Source organism: Arvicanthis niloticus, chromosome 1 (assembly GCF_011762505.2).
Source record: "Arvicanthis niloticus isolate mArvNil1 chromosome 1, mArvNil1.pat.X, whole genome shotgun sequence".
Lineage (NCBI taxonomy): Eukaryota > Metazoa > Chordata > Mammalia > Rodentia > Muridae > Arvicanthis > Arvicanthis niloticus.
Window position 1 is genome coordinate 134,203,913 of NC_047658.1, and position 17,728 is coordinate 134,221,640.

General features: G+C 44.8%; 1 protein-coding gene across 10 annotated transcripts in view; it reads left to right on the plus strand.

The window, feature by feature from the left end:
• Nucleotides 1–17,728, plus strand: part of Smarca2 (SWI/SNF related BAF chromatin remodeling complex subunit ATPase 2) — a 170,740-nt gene that overhangs the window by 141,526 nt on the left and 11,486 nt on the right. For 5 of the 10 annotated variants that reach the window (XM_034496191.2, XM_034495875.2, XM_076918770.1 and 2 more), the window contains exon 29: nt 7,448–7,501. The exons of the other annotated variants lie outside the window; for them this stretch is intronic. In XM_034496191.2, the coding sequence (XP_034352082.1) occupies nt 7,448–7,501 (54 nt within the window). The remainder of the gene's footprint in view (nt 1–7,447; nt 7,502–17,728) is intronic. 10 annotated transcript variants of the gene reach the window in all.

Genomic DNA, 17,728 nt, shown 5'->3' on the forward strand with positions numbered 1-17,728 from the left:
AAGGATTCTTCAGGAGCTCTGAGGAGAGAGGCATTGGGACGATGGGATGAAATTATTATTGTTGTTGTTGTTATTGCTGCTGTTATTATTGTTGTTATTATTATTATCTGAGGTTGACTTGTCAGAAAAAAAGGAATTGCAGTCATGTTTAAGGTAAAACTTTTGTTAAGGCCTCAGTTCATAACTAGATATTTCCATCACATTGTTGGGCTTCCCTCCTAATACATGGAGTGTTGAGCATTTCTACAGTTGTGGTCTTTCTTATATTACTGCTATATGTACTCAGTGATATTTCAGCAAATTCACCCCTTTCTCAAGGACGTTTTGGGTGTGACCAGTAAGAAGGAGGTGCTGAACACAGGCAAGACCGCTTTAAACAAACAAACAATTATTTGGAAACTGAGGCCAAGACACTTGAGTATATCAGTCAACCCTAGACTAGTTAACTAGTCTGATTGTATTGGAGTTTGTTGATTTTGGGTTTCTTGCTTTGATTTCCATTTGATGCAATGATATTTGCATTTGATGCAATGATATTTTCCCTTGGAAGCCATCTCTTGTTTCCATGGAAAGCAGATAGGAAGCAGGTTATTTCTGCTCTCTGAATTGAGTGATCATAGAAACCAGCTGTTAGAGACCATGAGTTTTCACCAAGAACTCCTGTTGTCCTGTACACCTGTTGAACTGAAGGTGGGCAGCTCCATTGCTTGCGACTTGGGTTTTTCCTCGTAGCTTTGATGTATTTGTTACATGGCAGGCAGGAAGAAATTGTTCGAAAGATTAAGTGTCAGGAAAAGTAGAAACTTTCCACCAGGAATTTCGCTCTTAAGCCTTTCTCACCCATGTGATATTTTCCAAACCGGTGATGGGGACAGGAGGAGAAAGGTTCATTGAGGGGACAGAATTTCTTGTGTCTCTTGACTCATCAAGACTTGTAGCTCCAGTACTTACTAGCTTCCTTATTTTCATTTTGAAAAAAAGAAAGTATAAATCTTTTAAATACTGTAAAGTGGCCACCAAAGGCACCTTCTCCTGAGTGGATCCTCTGTGGATCTGTCTGACAGTCCACAGAGGGAAACTCGACTCCAAGTCTACTCTTGGTCTGGAGTAAGCATGAGATTTTGTGTGTGTGTGTCTTTGTGTGTGTGTCTTTGTGTGTGTGTCTTTGTGTGTGTGTGGTGTGCAAACCAAGAATTAGTAACTGCAGTTTCTAGTCACCCCCAATTCCACCTGTTGCCTTCCCACAGGGGGGAAGTTGAATCATTACACCTCACATCAGCCTCTGGTGCGAGGGAATTGCGACTAAGTAGACAGTGTCACTCAGTGCTGCCTCTGACTTGTTTTTATTTTTGCCTTTGTGTCAGGAGAACATAACATCTGTTTCTCTGACCAGGTGTGCCCTGGTCTTTGGCAGGCTTCTGATGATCACATCCTTGCTCATTCAATCTGGGTTTGCTGGGACCCTGAGTGGGGCTGAGGGAGCCTGTGGGGATTTAAAAGCGGGACCTTTGAATAGTGGCTGTTATTTCAGCTTCCTTAATCAGCGGAAGGGTCAGCACCTAGTGGGTCTCATGTTGCGAGTAGATTGTTTTATTTGGCTTTACAGTGTTTAAGTGGGGGAGGGGATGCAATGTTTCTCTTTCTTGACCCCCCCTTTGGAAAAACTTAAAAATCTGGTTGCATTCTGCCAGACTTTCCCCCAGGAGGGGGGTGGGGGGGGAGCTCAACAGAAGGGAGGAAATGGCTGTTCTCTTTACCTGACACCTCACAGGTGGTCACAGCTGTTGCCATCCCTACCACCAATATGGAGTATGAGTTGCTGGTTGTTGACAGACTTCGGGTAGCTTGTTTACATTGCCTACTGGCTGCATCTGTGTCAACCTGGTGTACAAAACCACAACAGACTCCCGCAGAGCCCATTCCCACACACATAGCTGTGGCAACTCCTTTATGCCTGTGGAAGCAGAGCTCACAGCACAAACTCCTTCCTAGGCTAGCCTCAGCTGCTTACATTTGAAGCTGGTGTTCACTTCCCTGCCTGACCCTCAGTTTCCCGAGTGGAGTAATCCCTGCCCCCCACCACCACCACCCCCGCCTGTGGAATTGTTGTCCCAGGCAGTTAATATAACCCCAGATTCTTTAAATAGTTTAATGATTAATAATAAGACTTTGAGACTGTTTACAGTTAATCAAGCAGGTGAAGGGACCTCTGGGCACGACGACGAAGAAAGTGTCCTTGCTGATACTGGTTTCCATGGTTTTAGTTCCAGAAACAGAAAATGCAGTTTCACCGGAACTGACTCTAGTGAGCATGTCTTTAATTGTACTGTAGGCAAGGGATGTTTAAATATTTCAGCACACAGGTATTGAGTGGCTCTTCCTGGCCCTTATTTATTTGCTTATTGAGTTCTCCTTAAAAAGCACCCTCTTAAGACTCATTCTGACCCTGTATTTTTAAGTACTTTCTGGAGATCATGTGCTAAATTTCCTACCACTGCATGTTTCATGTATATTTCATTTTCATGTTAGCGATCCTCTAGAAAAAGCAATGGACTATATTTATATTTTGTATTTCTCTTACCAAACTTGGTTCTCAAGTAGGAGGTACTCAAATTAGGAGGGCCTTAATTAGATACAGTGTCGTATTTTTGGTTCATTTTAGAAGAAAAAAAAAAAAAGCTACTGGAAAAATGTACATCTTGCTGTGTTGAGGTTTCTCCTGCATTAGAGTCAGTAACTAATACAGTAACTCAGCCTACTTAAAGAAGTGCCACCTGTAGGAAACTCGGACAAACATGCCCATCCAGTGTTAGTGGGGTTCTGATGGCTGTGTAGCCGGGCAGTATACTGAGTGAGACCTCCATCTGTAGGTAACAGATACATAAGAAGAATTAGTTAGCTCTCAGGAGCAGTTGTTTAAAAGTTCTTGCGGGACTCGGGGACAGATGTGGCTTGATATTTCCGTAAAGACTTAAGATAATTTGTGTCTGTTTATTGCTTTATATTTTAAAGCATGATGGTTTTGAGATATGACCCCGAAGAGCCGATGACTTGGTGTGACTCACAGACGGATGGCTGTTAGGTAGTACAGGGTTACGGCTACTAGTTCCTACCGTGGTATTTTTCCCAAATAGAAAGCTTTATCTCAAGCTATACTTTGTTTTGACTTTGTGAACATGCTTTGTCTTCTGCTGGCTTTGAAGGCTTTTAACTATTGGTCTAACCTTCAATAATATTTAACCCGAGGCACTCTGTTTCTTTGTAAAGGAGTCCTCCTCCGTTGCACCTGTACTGTTTAAAATCACCATGTGAGGCCAGGGAGACTGACCCAGATGAGCTCTCCCAGGTCTCAGGAAAAGGTTCCTAGAGACAGCCTTAAAGGCAGAGGTTCTGGGCTTTGGCTCTGCCCCGTCTAGTATCCTGTGACTCAGGCATAGCAGTGGCCCTTGTGATAGAAAGTCCTCCAGCCTGCTGATGTAGATTCCCACATCAGGCCACAGTTTCTGGAGGAACTTCTTGATGCTGCAGGACTGTCTTCGATATGGTTGTTCTTTCCCACATTGAAATCCTTCCCACTGACTTTTAGCTATTCCACAAACTAGTCAGAAAATGAATCCAGACTTGTTTCAAGACATGTCCTTTGAAAATAGTTACAAACTGGCATCCCCAGCCCAGGGCCACCTTCTTCAGGTAGAAACATCCCCTTTTGTTCTCAGAGTGATACTTATGCCTTCCTTAGGCACATTCCTCTCTGGTACTGTCCATTTGAACCATGCCTCCAAGAATTCCCTCTGTGCTCTAAGGGTATGGGGTAGTTTGGTTGGTTGTTCTGGACTCCAGAGCTTTGTACATGTGGCTCAAGGGTCACTTTGCTTTCTCCAGCATCCTTGTCACAGAGTCAGCTGATGTTGGACACATGACATACACCACAGGTATCTTTGCTCAAAACCTGCTAAGTGTAAACTTGAGCTAAAGCAAGCTTTACTGGTCAAGCGTCATATACTGAAGTCCCCCAGCTCTGTGCAGCCTCACCTTGAAGCATCCATTCTTATCATTGACCTCACTTGTTTCTCATTCTTTAAACAAGTATTTGCTCATCTTCCTGAGGTTTTTCGAAGCCCAAGATGTGTCAGAAACTATTACTGAAATGTTTGTGAAGGAACCAGGGCATGGCTCTGTGACATGCCCTAGGCATCAGTGCGGGTTGACATATCTGCTGACCAGTGGTCCTTGAGGTTAGTTCTGTGTTGTTGAACTCACAGGGCCAAGCCCTCATGTCACCCACATTCATCTGTCCCTTCTCAAGGTTATCAAGAAAGACTAAAACCTACTATACCGTGTTTGTAGCTCTTTCCCCATCTATCAACCTAGAAACCCTGCTGAACTACTGAAATGAGGTCGGCCTGCCTGCCTACCACAGTTTTTTCAGGGACACCCCCTGCTAGTCCTCAATGATGTTATTTATCTTTGCTAAGTAGCCCCCCAGCCTCTGGATAATTTAGTCTAAGTTCTCAACAAGGGTCAACATGAAGCCTAACGGTATTAGGTTTCATTTCTCATTTCAAAACAGGGATCTTTGCTGCTCTCCAGCCTCTGCCTCCGTTTCTACTGTCTGATTTCCTACGCACTGTTGGCAGAAGCAATCTACACTCTTTCAGGATGTAATTAGTTTACCGCTGGTCACTTGAACTCATTTGAAGCACCTTGATATGTTCTTTAAAAAAAAAAAAAAAGAAAGAAAGAAAGAAAGAAAGAAAGAAAGAAAGAAATCAAATTCTTCTATCAGGCGCTTCTGCTTTATTATGCCTCGCTTTTCAAATCTGTGTTCTTCCTAAAGAATTTGGAAACTGTGGCACATGGCGTGCACAACTGTTAATCAGCAGTAGGAAGCTCAGGCACAAGGATATTCAGTTTGAGGCCAGGCTGGGCCACATGTTGAGATCCTGTTTCAAACAAACAAACAACAAAGTGAATCCAAAAAAAAACCCCAAGAATCTGGAAGCAGAACGTGCATTTATACATTTTCTTAAAACCTTGCTTGTTCACTATACACGTGATTTAAAGATGAATGACTTCAAACTATGACATGGAACAGTTGGGAAGGTGGGAGTTTCTGCTTGGCTAGTCTGATCTGTGGCTACAGTGGTACCAGATAATGCAGGAGGCATGGCAGGAATGGTAGCTCTGTAACTCCTGCCTCCCTGGACTGTGTTGCTCCCACCCTTAGAATTTTAGTAAGTCCTTAGTGATACCTTGACGGATGGTCCGGGCCTGCACTTGATCTGAAGTGCATTTGGCATTGGGGAAATTTACCCGTCCTGGAAATACAACCCGTGCTGTTTCCAGTTCGAGCGAGGCACTGCTGAATCTAGCCACAGGGTCCTCATTCCCGGTCTCTCTCCGGCCTCCTCTGCTCTGCACTATGCAAGGAAAACAGTGCTGTGCTGTTGACACAGGATAGGAGGAGGAGTTGGGGAAGGCAGATCACGAGAACTGTACTATACCAAAGTGCACCCACCCATGATGTTTGTTTTTAATTTTTGAAGAAAAGTCATCATAATGACACTTTTCTGGGGGGGGGGGGGGGAGTGGAGGGAAGAGAGAACCAGGAGGTATTTCTTTACATTATAGCTCCTTTTAAAGTACATGACAAGTTATAAACCCAATAGCAATTGTCCCTGTTTAATCCTGACATACACTAGAAACTAATTTGTAGCATTCCTTATTTCAGGTTGGACCAAGACATGATTTTTGAAGACCCACTTTTAACTAGTCCACTCACAGAAGGGCTGGACTCTTGTTCAGAGATATTTGTTTTCTTTTAAAAAAATTTTTCTCTCCCAGCGCTCTTCTTAAAAACTCACTGAGCTATCTCCTTGGTCAGAGCCTGCTGTTAACAGCTTTCCAGGCTTCTATCCAGGATGGCTCGCACTATCATGCCTAACTGCCTTTTGAAACAGACCTATAAAGTACATCTGCAAACCCAAATCTTTGGCATAACCTAGCATCCACTGTGGTCTGTGCTTTTGTGTCTTTCCCGAAGCCAGTCAGATTCCTAACCTCTATCAGAACGACTGGAATTTGTTTGTTAACAAAGGAGATGTGTTAGAATCGCCTTTGTTTAGTACCTGGCTCCTCTGTTCGATTGTAGCCTTTGCTGCTCTCGGATCCTAGAACTGGGACTGCCCAGGGTAGTGTTCCTCCTTCCCTGGTTCCTCTTCTGCTGCTGCTTGGCCTTCTGAGAGAACCATGGTTGGTTTTGGCTTCTTTATCAACATCATCAGCCTGAAAGTCTTCCTGTCTACACCTCACTTCTAAAGCCCCTCCTTATGCATGAGTCTCCAAGGGCAAGCCTCCTCCTGCGTCCTCACGCACTCTGTCCGTCCGTCCGTGAGACCCTGGAGCCCCTGGTCTAGAGTAGCTGCCAGTTGTGTGGGAGTCTAGTCTCTCATCCCTTCCTGGCTTGCCTTCTTTCTGAAGCACGTATCTGATCATGTCTTCCTGTTCTTTAAAAGCTTCCAGATCCCTGGCTTAGGAAAAGTAGGTTTGCCTGCTCTGAAGCTAGCAACTTTAGCTTTGTTTTTTAACATGGCCCTCCCCGTTCTCACGTGGATTCCAGACGTTCTGGTTAATGCTGTATATTTGGAGTTTTGCATGCATGTTCATATCTCCACTGTGTAGTATATGCTGATCCTGTCCAGTTGCCTCCCGCCCTGGGCCAGCCAGGCAGGGTCAATGCAGAAGCCCAGAGGCAGACTAGCCTGAGTCAGCCAAGGGAGACTGCTGGTTTGGTCTAGAGCATAATCTGGATGGGGTGGCGAGCTTCCCAGGGTACTGCCAACCTGAATGCCCTTCCACGGCCACCACACAAAAGGTCGCCTACATGTCAGTGCCCAAAATTGTCTTGTAACCCTCAGATGTGGCTCAGATTCATTCCCAGTCAAGGGCACTTATTCAGTGCGCTGCTGAAAACGAGAGGTCAGGGAAGGTGAGCTCAGCTGGTGACCAGAAACCAGACTCGGTGCATGTGCATGTGGCAGGGACTGTGAGAAAATCACCATCTCTGTCTAGCTCATAGGCAGGAGCTGTCTGGGTAAGTATCATCCATACTGTACAAACAAGCGGCCAGACAAGACTAAAGTCACCTTCCTTCTGAAGATCTCACACATGCCTAACATGGCTTCTCATTCTCCACGGCTTTTAGAACCACAGAGGGGACATTTTGTGGAGGAAAATGGGACAGGAGCACAGGGACACTGCAGGAAGGACCCAGAGATCCTAGGAAGCCATGCCCTGAGCCCACCACCTCTGCCACTTTGGAGAAACGAGTATCACTGTAGAATGATCCCTTGTGTGATCTCCCGGCCTCCCAGCCTGAAAGGAAGGAGCTGGGCTGGGAGGAGGACACAGGTCTTCTGACTCTAGTGTTCTTTCTACTCTACTGCAGGTGTAACGTGGAGAAGGTGCCCTGTAATTCTCAGTTGGAAATAGAAGGAAACAGGTCAGGATCCGCCTTGTATTCCCCATGTCTCTAAATACAGGTATCCTTTGGTACACAAAGCAAGCCGATGAATAGACTTGGTCTTTGGGAACAAATTTACCTAGTCACCCCTCCCCTGTCCCCAGTCGCCTCTACTGGGCATGGAGTTGCAGGTACACACACTCTTAAACTCCCCTGCCACGCTATTGAGGTTGTTGGTGCAGTGCGCTCACCTGGAAGAGCCCACTTATACATGCATGTCTTACAAAGGTGGCAGGAGCCATCTGGAAGCCTGCCCAGCCTGCAGCACTTCAGAGGTAGGTCCCTGCCACCTCTGTCCCTTCTAACCTTCGTCCTGGTACATGTCCTGTGGACCCCGTAACTCTGTGCTGCCCAGGTGTTGAAACTTAAGGTCAAAAACTCCAGAAGACCCAATGTGTGTGACAGGAGGGCGAGGGCGTGTGCATACCACTGTGCAGCCTGGAGTTGATTGCAGTTGGCATGGGCAGAGGACGGGTACTTCTTGCATTGGCTCCTGTGTGTACTGGAGTGGATGTCAGGGTGTGATTTTTGAGCCTCCCATCACTGTGAGTCCTAAGCTCCCTCCATCAGCTGTCTGCCTAACTCTCATGTGCTTCTGCCTCAGCTGGGTGGATACCAGAAGCAAACTTCTCCTAGAGATGGATACGAGATTTGGATGGTGTGGCTTGATGGAAGATGGATGGGTGTGATACCAAGATAAAAGTTACCTGTGTGTCGAGTGTGGTATTTTCCTCCCTTTGGGTCAAGCTGAGTTGTTGAAACTATAGTGCTTAGCCTCTTGTCTTCTAGTTTTATCAAATGATCCAGTAATGTTGTCTATACCCTAACCCTAACCCTAACCCTAACCCTAACCCTAACCCTAACCCTAACCCTAACCCTTTTACCCTTACCCTTACCCTTACCCTTAACCTTACCCTTACCCAATCAGTGAAGGATCTAATCTAGGGCCAGAAGGAAAAGAACTGAGGTTGTATCCCATATTTCAGAATGAACAGATCTCAACTTGTGGCCTTGATATATTTTTTTTATATATGAGGCCTTAAATACATGTCTGTAGAAATAAAACTCAGGCAAGATTGTGGCTTCTCAGTAACCATATGGACATGAGCATCTATGGAAGGAAGTGTGGCTAAATAGACTGCTTCTAGAGACCTTGTATACTTTGCACATCTAGGCTACCCTGTCCAAAGAAAGGGGAGCCATCCTCAAGGGAAGCAGAGGAGCAGACCCTGAAAGCTGTAAGCTCCAAAGTGAGGAACCTGAGCACGCTCTTGTGTTAGTTTCCAAGTTGCCCCCTGGCAAAACCAGAGCCTAGCTCCAGTCTCTAGGCTAATCCTCAACAAGACCAGTTTACTCCCCCAACAAACCTGCACCCTTAGGTTACAAGCTTACCCACTGCCTAACAACCAATGGAGAGGGGAGCAGAAATTAAGTTTATGATATGACCACTAGCACCAGCCAATCATGTTGAAGGTCACAGTTGCTCTCCAATTAGATGCTTGCATACTTGTCTCCTGCTTGCTGCTTACTATAAAGCCTTGCCCCATAAATATTCAGGGATTCCCCCCCCCGCCCCACCCCAAAATTGTCCTGAGTGACAGGGGTGCATTGGAGGAGCCTGAGCTAACTCGAATAGAATAAAGACCCTGCTGTGAGTTGCATAAAAAAAGAAAGAAAGAAAGAAAGAAAGAAAGAAAGAAAGAAAAGAAGAACTCTGATCTCTAAGACAGTGTCCATGTCCTTATACAATCCTAGGAAGCACACCCCCCACAGCGCCTGCTGAACACTGCCCATTACGCTCCGTTTCTATCATCAGGATTCAGGTGGTCTTAAAACACCACTGACTTTGTAAGAGTAGGCTGCTTACATAACACAGGGACTTGTGTGGACCTAGAACAGAAGCCCAATGGTCTAAAAGGTCCCCTGCCCCCAAGGCAGGCATGGGTCTGAGTTCCTTCTCCCTTTGCTTCTCCCCGTCTCCTCTCCTTCAAAGCAGCCACATGACCATGAAAAAGTGGATTAATGACTTTAAAGGCTACTGTAAACCCCCCATGTCATGCCTGGACTTTCTGAGGGTAGAGAATATAACCGTTTGCAGTTAGGACCTAGATAAACCCATTTTCACTAAATAGAATTTAAATGGTCATCTCCAAAGGTTAGTAGAGGCTTGGTGCTTGCTTCCTTGGGGCCCTTTGGAGCTAGTGTCACCCGTATTAGTGTCCCCCTTGTTTCCTTTTCCCCTAAGCCTAAGCTGTGTGAGTTTCAGAGTTGCATTTTGATAAATTAACCCTTCCTTCAGAGCAATTCAAAAATCCTTTCTTGCCGTTCAAAAGACCAGGATTTATTTTTTTTTCCATCTCTGTGTAAGTATTGAAAATGGAGAGAGAGGGAAAAACAGACAATGTAAAATAGATTGCCTTATGCACTTTTGGAAGAAGCTAAATAGTGCAGATACCTGGTGTGAGTGGTGTGGAGGGAGTTGGGGCAAGAGCAGGAACTTGGCTTGCTGGTGACAGAGGGACTGTGGTGCGGTGAGCGTGAGGGGTTAGAATGGACAAACCCATAGTCCTCAGTAGTGTGGGCATGAGCTGTGTGGAAGGAAGCACAGGTAAATAGACTGCCTCTGGAGACCACGTGTCCTTGTACATCTAGGCTACCCTGTCTAAAGAAAGGGGAGCCATCCCCAGGTGAAGCAGAGGAGCAGACCCAGAAAGCTGTGAGCTCCAAAGTGAGGAACCTGAGCATGCTCTTTAAGAACTCCGATCTCCTCGTGTTCTTGCAGTTGACTGCCCCTCCCATTGGTGTCCAGTGTTGAGGATACATACACATGAGTTTTACTGAGAGAGTACAGTGACCAGTGTGCAGTGTCTGCTATGGGTGGCGGAATGGCTGCTACCCACAGCTTGCTGTGCTGTGAGGAAAGGCGAGCCAAGAGAGGACTATAGGCCATGGCACATGTTCAGTTGGGAGTGAAGGAGGCGTGTCAGAGGGGCGTGGAGATATAGAATGAGGGGTGTTGGAGGTGAGGGGGGGAAACATCATTCTGATAAGGCAGCTGCAGTGGGGAGAAAGGTGGCAGAATGCATGCTCAGAGTGTCTCGTAGACTTGGGCAGACCGAATCTGAGGTGGGATTCTCAGAGCTTCGGCTCTGTTTCCTGCGTGGTGACTGAAGGTTCTGTGCCATTTATAGAAATACAGGTGAAAGGTCAGTGGGGGGGTCTACATGGGATAGCTTGCATATACATTTCTGCATACATGAGTATGTAGAAACCCAGCCCCGCAGACTCCACACCAGGACACTTAAGTTCTCTCCGTGGTTGTTAACAGTCCTCGATGTCATGATTATATCATTAGTATTGACTGCTCTTTCAGTAGCAGCCAAGAAATTGTTTTAGACAAAGCCTATTTTTAGTATCCCTGGCTTCAGGCATTCCAGAGTTCTTTAAATGGAGGGGGAAGCTTACTAAAATGGCTCTCATGCCCAGGCGCCTTTGCATTTCCAGGCCTCATGGATTCCAGAAGAATTAACATGGAATAGTGTTATGACTGGGTAGATACATTTAGACAAAATTCAAGTTCTAGGTATCTGAGAAGTCCCTCATTCTCTGTCTGACACTCTGGACCTCACACAGTGCTGCCAAGTCTGTCTCATGGACTAGCAGGCTGGGGAGGGCATAGCTTGGTGTTTTGTCTGAGAAAAAGGCTTCCCACACTTACCTTCTAGCTCTCTTACAGACATCCAGTCCAGCTAGAGACCCAGGGAGGGAGGGGTAATGGCTATAAAGTTAACAGTCTAATTTTTCTGAGCCCAGTGTTCCCCAAATGAGTTTGTTTGGTCAACCATCTTTCCAGAAAACAGTTTATAGCCCCATAAATTGGTGTGCCCTGGCACACTCTTTGAGCAATACTGAGTTAGAGCTCTGATACTGCACTCGGAACGTGTGTAGGTAAATGTGGGCTCTGGTGTCTTAGTTCACCCTCATTACGAGTACCTGTGATGTGAGCAGTGCTGGGCAGGCTGCTGCGACTCCTGGTGACTTGACCTACTGTGTGGTGCTCACCCAGTTATTCCCACATACTGGGTGAGTGGGCAAGGAAAGTCCACCTGCTTTCTGAGGCATCAAAGGTTTCCTGGTGGCTTTTTGTTTTGTTGCCTGTAACTCGAGACAAGCTACTGTCATCTGAGAAGAGGGATCCTTGATTGAGAAAATGCCCCCCCCTACACACACACACACACACACACACACACACACACACACACACACTAAAATTGGCTTGTAGGCAAACTTGTGGGACAGTTTCTTGATTGATGATTGACATGAGAGGGTCCATCCAGTGATGAATAGTTCAGGAAAGCAAGCTGAGCAAGCCAGTAAGTAGCATTCTCCCATGGCCTCTGCTTCAGTTCCTGCCTCCAGGTTCCTGCCCTGGCATTCCTCAGTGAGGCCAGAGAGGTGTAAAGTGGTAATATGGAACCAACCATTCCTTTCCCAAGTTGCTTTGCCCATGGTGTTCCGTCACAGCAATAGAAAGCCAACTATGACAGACAGTCTCCCCTAGCTTCCAGTATTGCTCTGGCCCTATAGGCCTTCTCTTGCTGTCAGGCTCCAAGTCTACATGAATGACCCCTCAGGAAGAGGAAGAAACCCCAACTGGAAGTAGAACATATCCTTGTATAGGGATGACACTGTCTTCAAACTCAGTCCCATGAATGCTTTGGTCAAAAATGGATTGGTACTGAAAATGGTAGATATTAGATAGATTTTTTTTTTTTTACATACATAAATCCTCTGTGTTCTTGAGAAGAATCTGTCTCACTCCAGAGCTTACCAAACTGGCTACTGCAGGAAAAGGCTCTCAGGAACATACCACAACCCACCATTAAGCAAAACAGCATCTGGGCCTTAACACCTCAGGTAGAGAAGCACAGGGTTTCCTTTGCTTTTAGAAGGTTTGTGTCACAAATCAACCAAACGCCTTGAAGTATTTTTACCATATAGAAGACAAGACACTGTCCAGGATCAAAGGACAGAACACTCAGAAGGGGAGGGTCAGTTCATCCTTACCCTGTGAAAGGACAGCATCTCATGTTTCCAGGATAAAGTGATGAAAGCCAAGAGGTGGCAGGCCAGAGAGTCGCAGGTCATTTAGCTGTCATGGCTGACAGAAGTAGGTGAGAATTCAGACCTTTTCTTGCTATTATAAAATGTCACGTAAGAAATAAAAAAAAAAAAAAAAAAAAAAAGTGTAAGAAACTAGATGGCCTCTGTCGATATTTTTAAAAGCCAAGTGATAGGCAGTAAATCTATGAAAAATGTCTCAAGATGCCTGCCAAGAAAATAAAAAAAAGCCAAATGTGATGGTTTGTGCCTGTAATTGGCTGTCTGGGAGGCTGATGCAGGAGGATTGGGAGTAGATGACCATAGACAATGTAAAGTGAAGAAAAAAAAATACTTGGAAGCAAATGTTCTTCTTTCCAAGTGTCTCTGATAATGGGAGATGCTCTAAGACTATTCTAAAGAACTATCTAAAATGTGCAATCACTTCTTAAGGTTGCACTATCTTAGGAAAATTTTTCCCATAATTAATCTGTATGTTCTTTTTGTGCTTTTCTTATTGGCCAAATTTAAAGGAGTAGGTAGTGAAACGTGCTGTTTATTTGATAGAAATCAAAGTTAGCCATGTGATACAGGTCATTTTTTTTTTTTTTAAAGAAAAAATAAAATGTGATTCTCGACCTACAACACATTTTCAAAAAAGATAGCCCCATCACAGCCTTGAGACCCACTTTGTGGGTGACTTGGTTCAGAGTTGCATTGGATTATAAATCTTGGTGCAGAGCATGTCCCTGTGACGGTAAAGTTGTCCCATATCTCCTCAGATCTCTTTCTCCTATGCTTATTTCAAAGCTTTTGAGATGGGCCACAGTTAGAATTTCATATCCTACGGGTGGATTGTTTGTTTTTTAATTCCACCTCAACCTCCTCTCCCCCCACACATTGTTAGACTCCCTAGCACCCCGTCACTGATTTCTCTGTGATGGTAAACATCTTGTCTGTTTGATTTAAATTATTGTAAGTTATCCTATGATGACCATCTTGACATATCTTTTTTTTTTTTTTTACATTTTATATTTTTGTGTGTTCACATGTGTGTACATGCTGTGGCATGCACATGGAGGTCAGAGGGCAACTTGTATGAATTTGTGCTTTCTTTTTACCCTCTGGGTTCTCCGTATGAAATTTAGGTCATCAGGCCTGACGGTATGTACCTTTAGTGTTGCCCCATACATCTGGCACCTATTTCATCTGTATCTTTGTTTCCGCCCAGAGGAGACAATAATAATTAGAACAGTGGTTCAGAGTGCCACTGTTCCTGAACTGGGTGTGAGGCAAGGCGGCAGTCCTGAGTGAGGGCTTGGCTTCTCTTCTCTATCATGGTAGCCTTCTGTTTCCTGATAGCTAAAAGGCATGGTATAGATATCTATGTTCTTTCTTGAAATGCAGGGTAGTTCTAAAGGCTACCCACCCAACTACCATAAGCAAAGTTAAACTTATTCCAAGCCATGTGAGCCTGGGAAGTCAGAGTCAAGTATCAGTCATTGCTTCGTGGTCACAAATCCCAGACAACAGATCTCTCTAGTGATTGTGATGTGCTCATGGCTCCTGATTCATACCTGGCTCAGGATTCCAGAGTTTCTTAGATAACTGGGGGACAGATATGAGTGTGAAGAAATTTATCAGTAGGGTGTATGAAACTTCTTCAGGAACCTGACCTGGAGAGAAAGTGGCATTTCCTCACCTGCTGAGATGTCATTCTAGTTTCTAGGTTGTCTTCCCAAATTACTTCCTGTATAGGGTACCTTCAGGACTGCAGGAATTTTCCTATACTATCCCTCCAACCTTAAGTGGGTATTCTAAATCATAACTTTATTTCCTTATGAAGTAAGACACAGATTTACTTTCATTGTTCACTACCAACAAGACTTATTTTGGCTGCAGGTAGTCATATCTTTTTCACAACTATTATAATAATCAACTGGTCAACTTCATTGGGTGATAAAGAAAATACAGTTGTCAGAGCATTTGCCTGGCAAGCTCATATCCCACCGTTGGACCCCCAGAACTACATGAACCATGTAGGTGCATGAATCCTTGTACTTCAGAGGATAGAAAGTTCAAGGTCAGCCTTGGCTGGTATAAAGGATGGCATTTTTAATCAAGTTAGTCTAAAGCATGTTTCTGGTGGTACCTGATCAAAGTGAAGCTGGTATTTATGTGTTGTATACACCCTCCATCTAGGGTCAGGATGATAGATGAGGGAACCTCACCTTGTGGACTATAGAGGTAACGGGGACAATCTGGTTTCCAGATGAATACTAACAAATTAAATCTCAGTAGTGTGTGCCTGTGCATCTTGTAGGCAGGGTTTGCAAGTCCCCATTTATAGGTGGAGCATAGTGCTTCTCTTCATGCCCATGACATGGCCATCATATCTCTGTGTCCATTCTCCTTGGTAGACAGAAAGTGCTTGCCACCTGTCCCTGTAAGCCCTGAACTCAAGGGGATCCTTCTCTTCTCCCACCAGCCCTGTATCTTTGCAGTCGTACATCATAGTATGAGATAGATCACTGTAGAAAAATGGGTGTAAGAGCTGTCTGTGGACTCCGGGAGGGGATGCTGCTTTTGCTACAGGAAGTAGTGCACTTCAATAATTTATACTTCGATTTTACATCATATAAAATATCATAATGAAATATACCTAGGGGTAGGATAAAGGTTTCGACAGAGCCAGACCCCCTTTATCCAAACAATTGTATAATTATCCTTCAAGTGACTTCTTTTTTTTTTTTTTTTAATTTGTTGGTTTAAATCTATACTTTTTTGTGAGGGTGAGGTTAAACTGTTGCAGTCCTCTAGCAAGTGTTCTGCTACCCTGGTGCACTCTATAGGTCCTTAGATGTAACCTTAATTTTTTTCAATCCTTATTTTTTAATGATGGTTCTTAAACGCTTTAACCTCCCTTATAGGTGGTGGAGGTGGTGGAAAAGAAAAGATGAAGTCGGGGGAGATGGGGAAGTGGACCTGTTTAGAAAGGTTCTTTGGAGCAACTCCTGTCTGTGTTGTCTGGAAATTGGCAGTTCAGTTCACAGGTCAGCAGTGGCAGCTCCATCTACTCACAAATACTTCACAGATACACCAGCAGTCTAGTTCAGTAGAGTTGGGTCAGAAACAGTAGTGGTACCACCTAGAAGAGACAGCCAGACTCCAATCAGCAGGAGGGACCCAGAAGGACACCAGAAGAACTTCTCAGCTGTGCCTCTCTCGGTGAAGATCTATGAAAATGTGAGACCCACAAGCCTTGCACAGCTAACTATGCCAGCAAGCCGAGTTCTCTCTCCATCACTCCAACATCATGTGTCCTCCATTTGTCTTGCCTCAGCACGTACATCCAATCAGCCCGAGTCCTCAGAGTCCCAACAAATGGAGCTCAACTATGAAATGTGAGGCGGACCAATATATGCATATTGTTAGCAAAGAATCTTTCATCACGTGTCCTTTCACATGCTTGCTTTAGCAGAACATCCTCTCCTGTGTCTGCTTCAGCGAAATGTTCCTTCATGAGTCTGCCTTAGTCCATGAGTCACCTGTGTCCACTTCAGGAAAACACTTGAGTGTTTGTCCCAGCAAAACACCATTCAACACAACTGACTTTCCAAAGACCCCTTAGGTTTCCACTTCATTAAGAGGTGAGCATTATCTAGATCAGCCCATGCTGCCCAAGCCTTGATTTCCCCTTCCTGGGCTGCCATCACCAATCACCATGGCAAGGACGATGTCAAAGATTTGACTATAGAAACGTTGGTGTCCTGTGGGAAGAAGAGAAAAAAATTCTGAGATGTGAGGCACATTAAGTTAAATGCAATTAATATTAAGGAGACTGCCCTCCATTTTTATTAGAAAGGATGGGTCTGGATTGTGGGAGGATCATAAAGTGTGGATGGATTTCAACCAGGACTAGTTTATACCTTGTTGCTGAGGAGGGAGGATACAATGGTTTTAGCCATCTGTGGATTACAGAGTAGACCAACCCTATCTTGCCACCTCCAGCACCAGATATAAGAAATACTCAGTCATACACATGAGGATGCTTCAAAGGAAATGAGGCAATTCTGCCGAGCTGACAGAGCCTCAGTACAACTAGGGCATAAGGCACACTCTAGAGGGCTTGGTGGCTAGTCCAAGGTGTGGATGGAAAACTGGAAGCAACTTGATGGTTGGAAGACAAGTTAAGTGGCTTCCAGGTCACTGTTGTGCAACTTTCTCTTTTTTAAGAGGGGTGGGGTACAGGCGGGAGAGAAGGCAGGAAGGACTGTTTGGGCCAGTGGGGCTTTATTTTTTTTAAATAGAGTAAGATCTATTTGTTCTCATTTTATAGTATTGACACCAAGTCTGAGATCACTCAACTCTTCTCTTATGAGCAGGGGTGACTCTGGGCTTGTCTCTTCAGTGGGCCTAGGGCCTGCCGGTTCGCCTGGAGAGAAGGGGCAGGCACAAGTGACCTTTGTGGCTTTGCACTCTCTTGACGTTCTAGTAGATTCTTGGGTCTCATCCATAGCGTTTAATTCTTACTTCACCCTGAGCACAGGTGAAACTGGGAACCTGTCCATCACAAGTGTGCACAGCAAAGATGCGCTTGTAATCTGTCAATAGAAAAACGACACCATCTGTTGGGACTATAGGAAATGACACTGAAGATGTCACTGAGGGTCAGGTATTAAAGCCAGGGCTACAGGAAGGTCTGGCGTGTGGATTGATGCCAGCTTATGAAAACACTTGAAGGAAATACAGAAATAGAAAAATCAACACACATACACAGAGACTTCTTGTCACCATTAAGATGTTCTTTTTTTCTAAAATGGTAAAATATATGTTTTATCAATTTCAAAACGTTAGAAATGCACATCAGCAGTTGTGGCCCTGTGTTGGAACTGATTATAAACAAGAAAATGTGCCTTATACCGTGTGATGCAAATTATGGACATACAAACACATCTCAGTCTGCAGGGGTTGGATGGGTAAGAGAACACCTTGGTTCTCGCCACAGTAAACCAAGAATCTAATTTCCTAGCATTTCAGTAGTCTTGTTTCTAAACCTCTTGTGCTTGTTCCCGATTTTAGTATTCATGAGGCCCATCTAAGCAT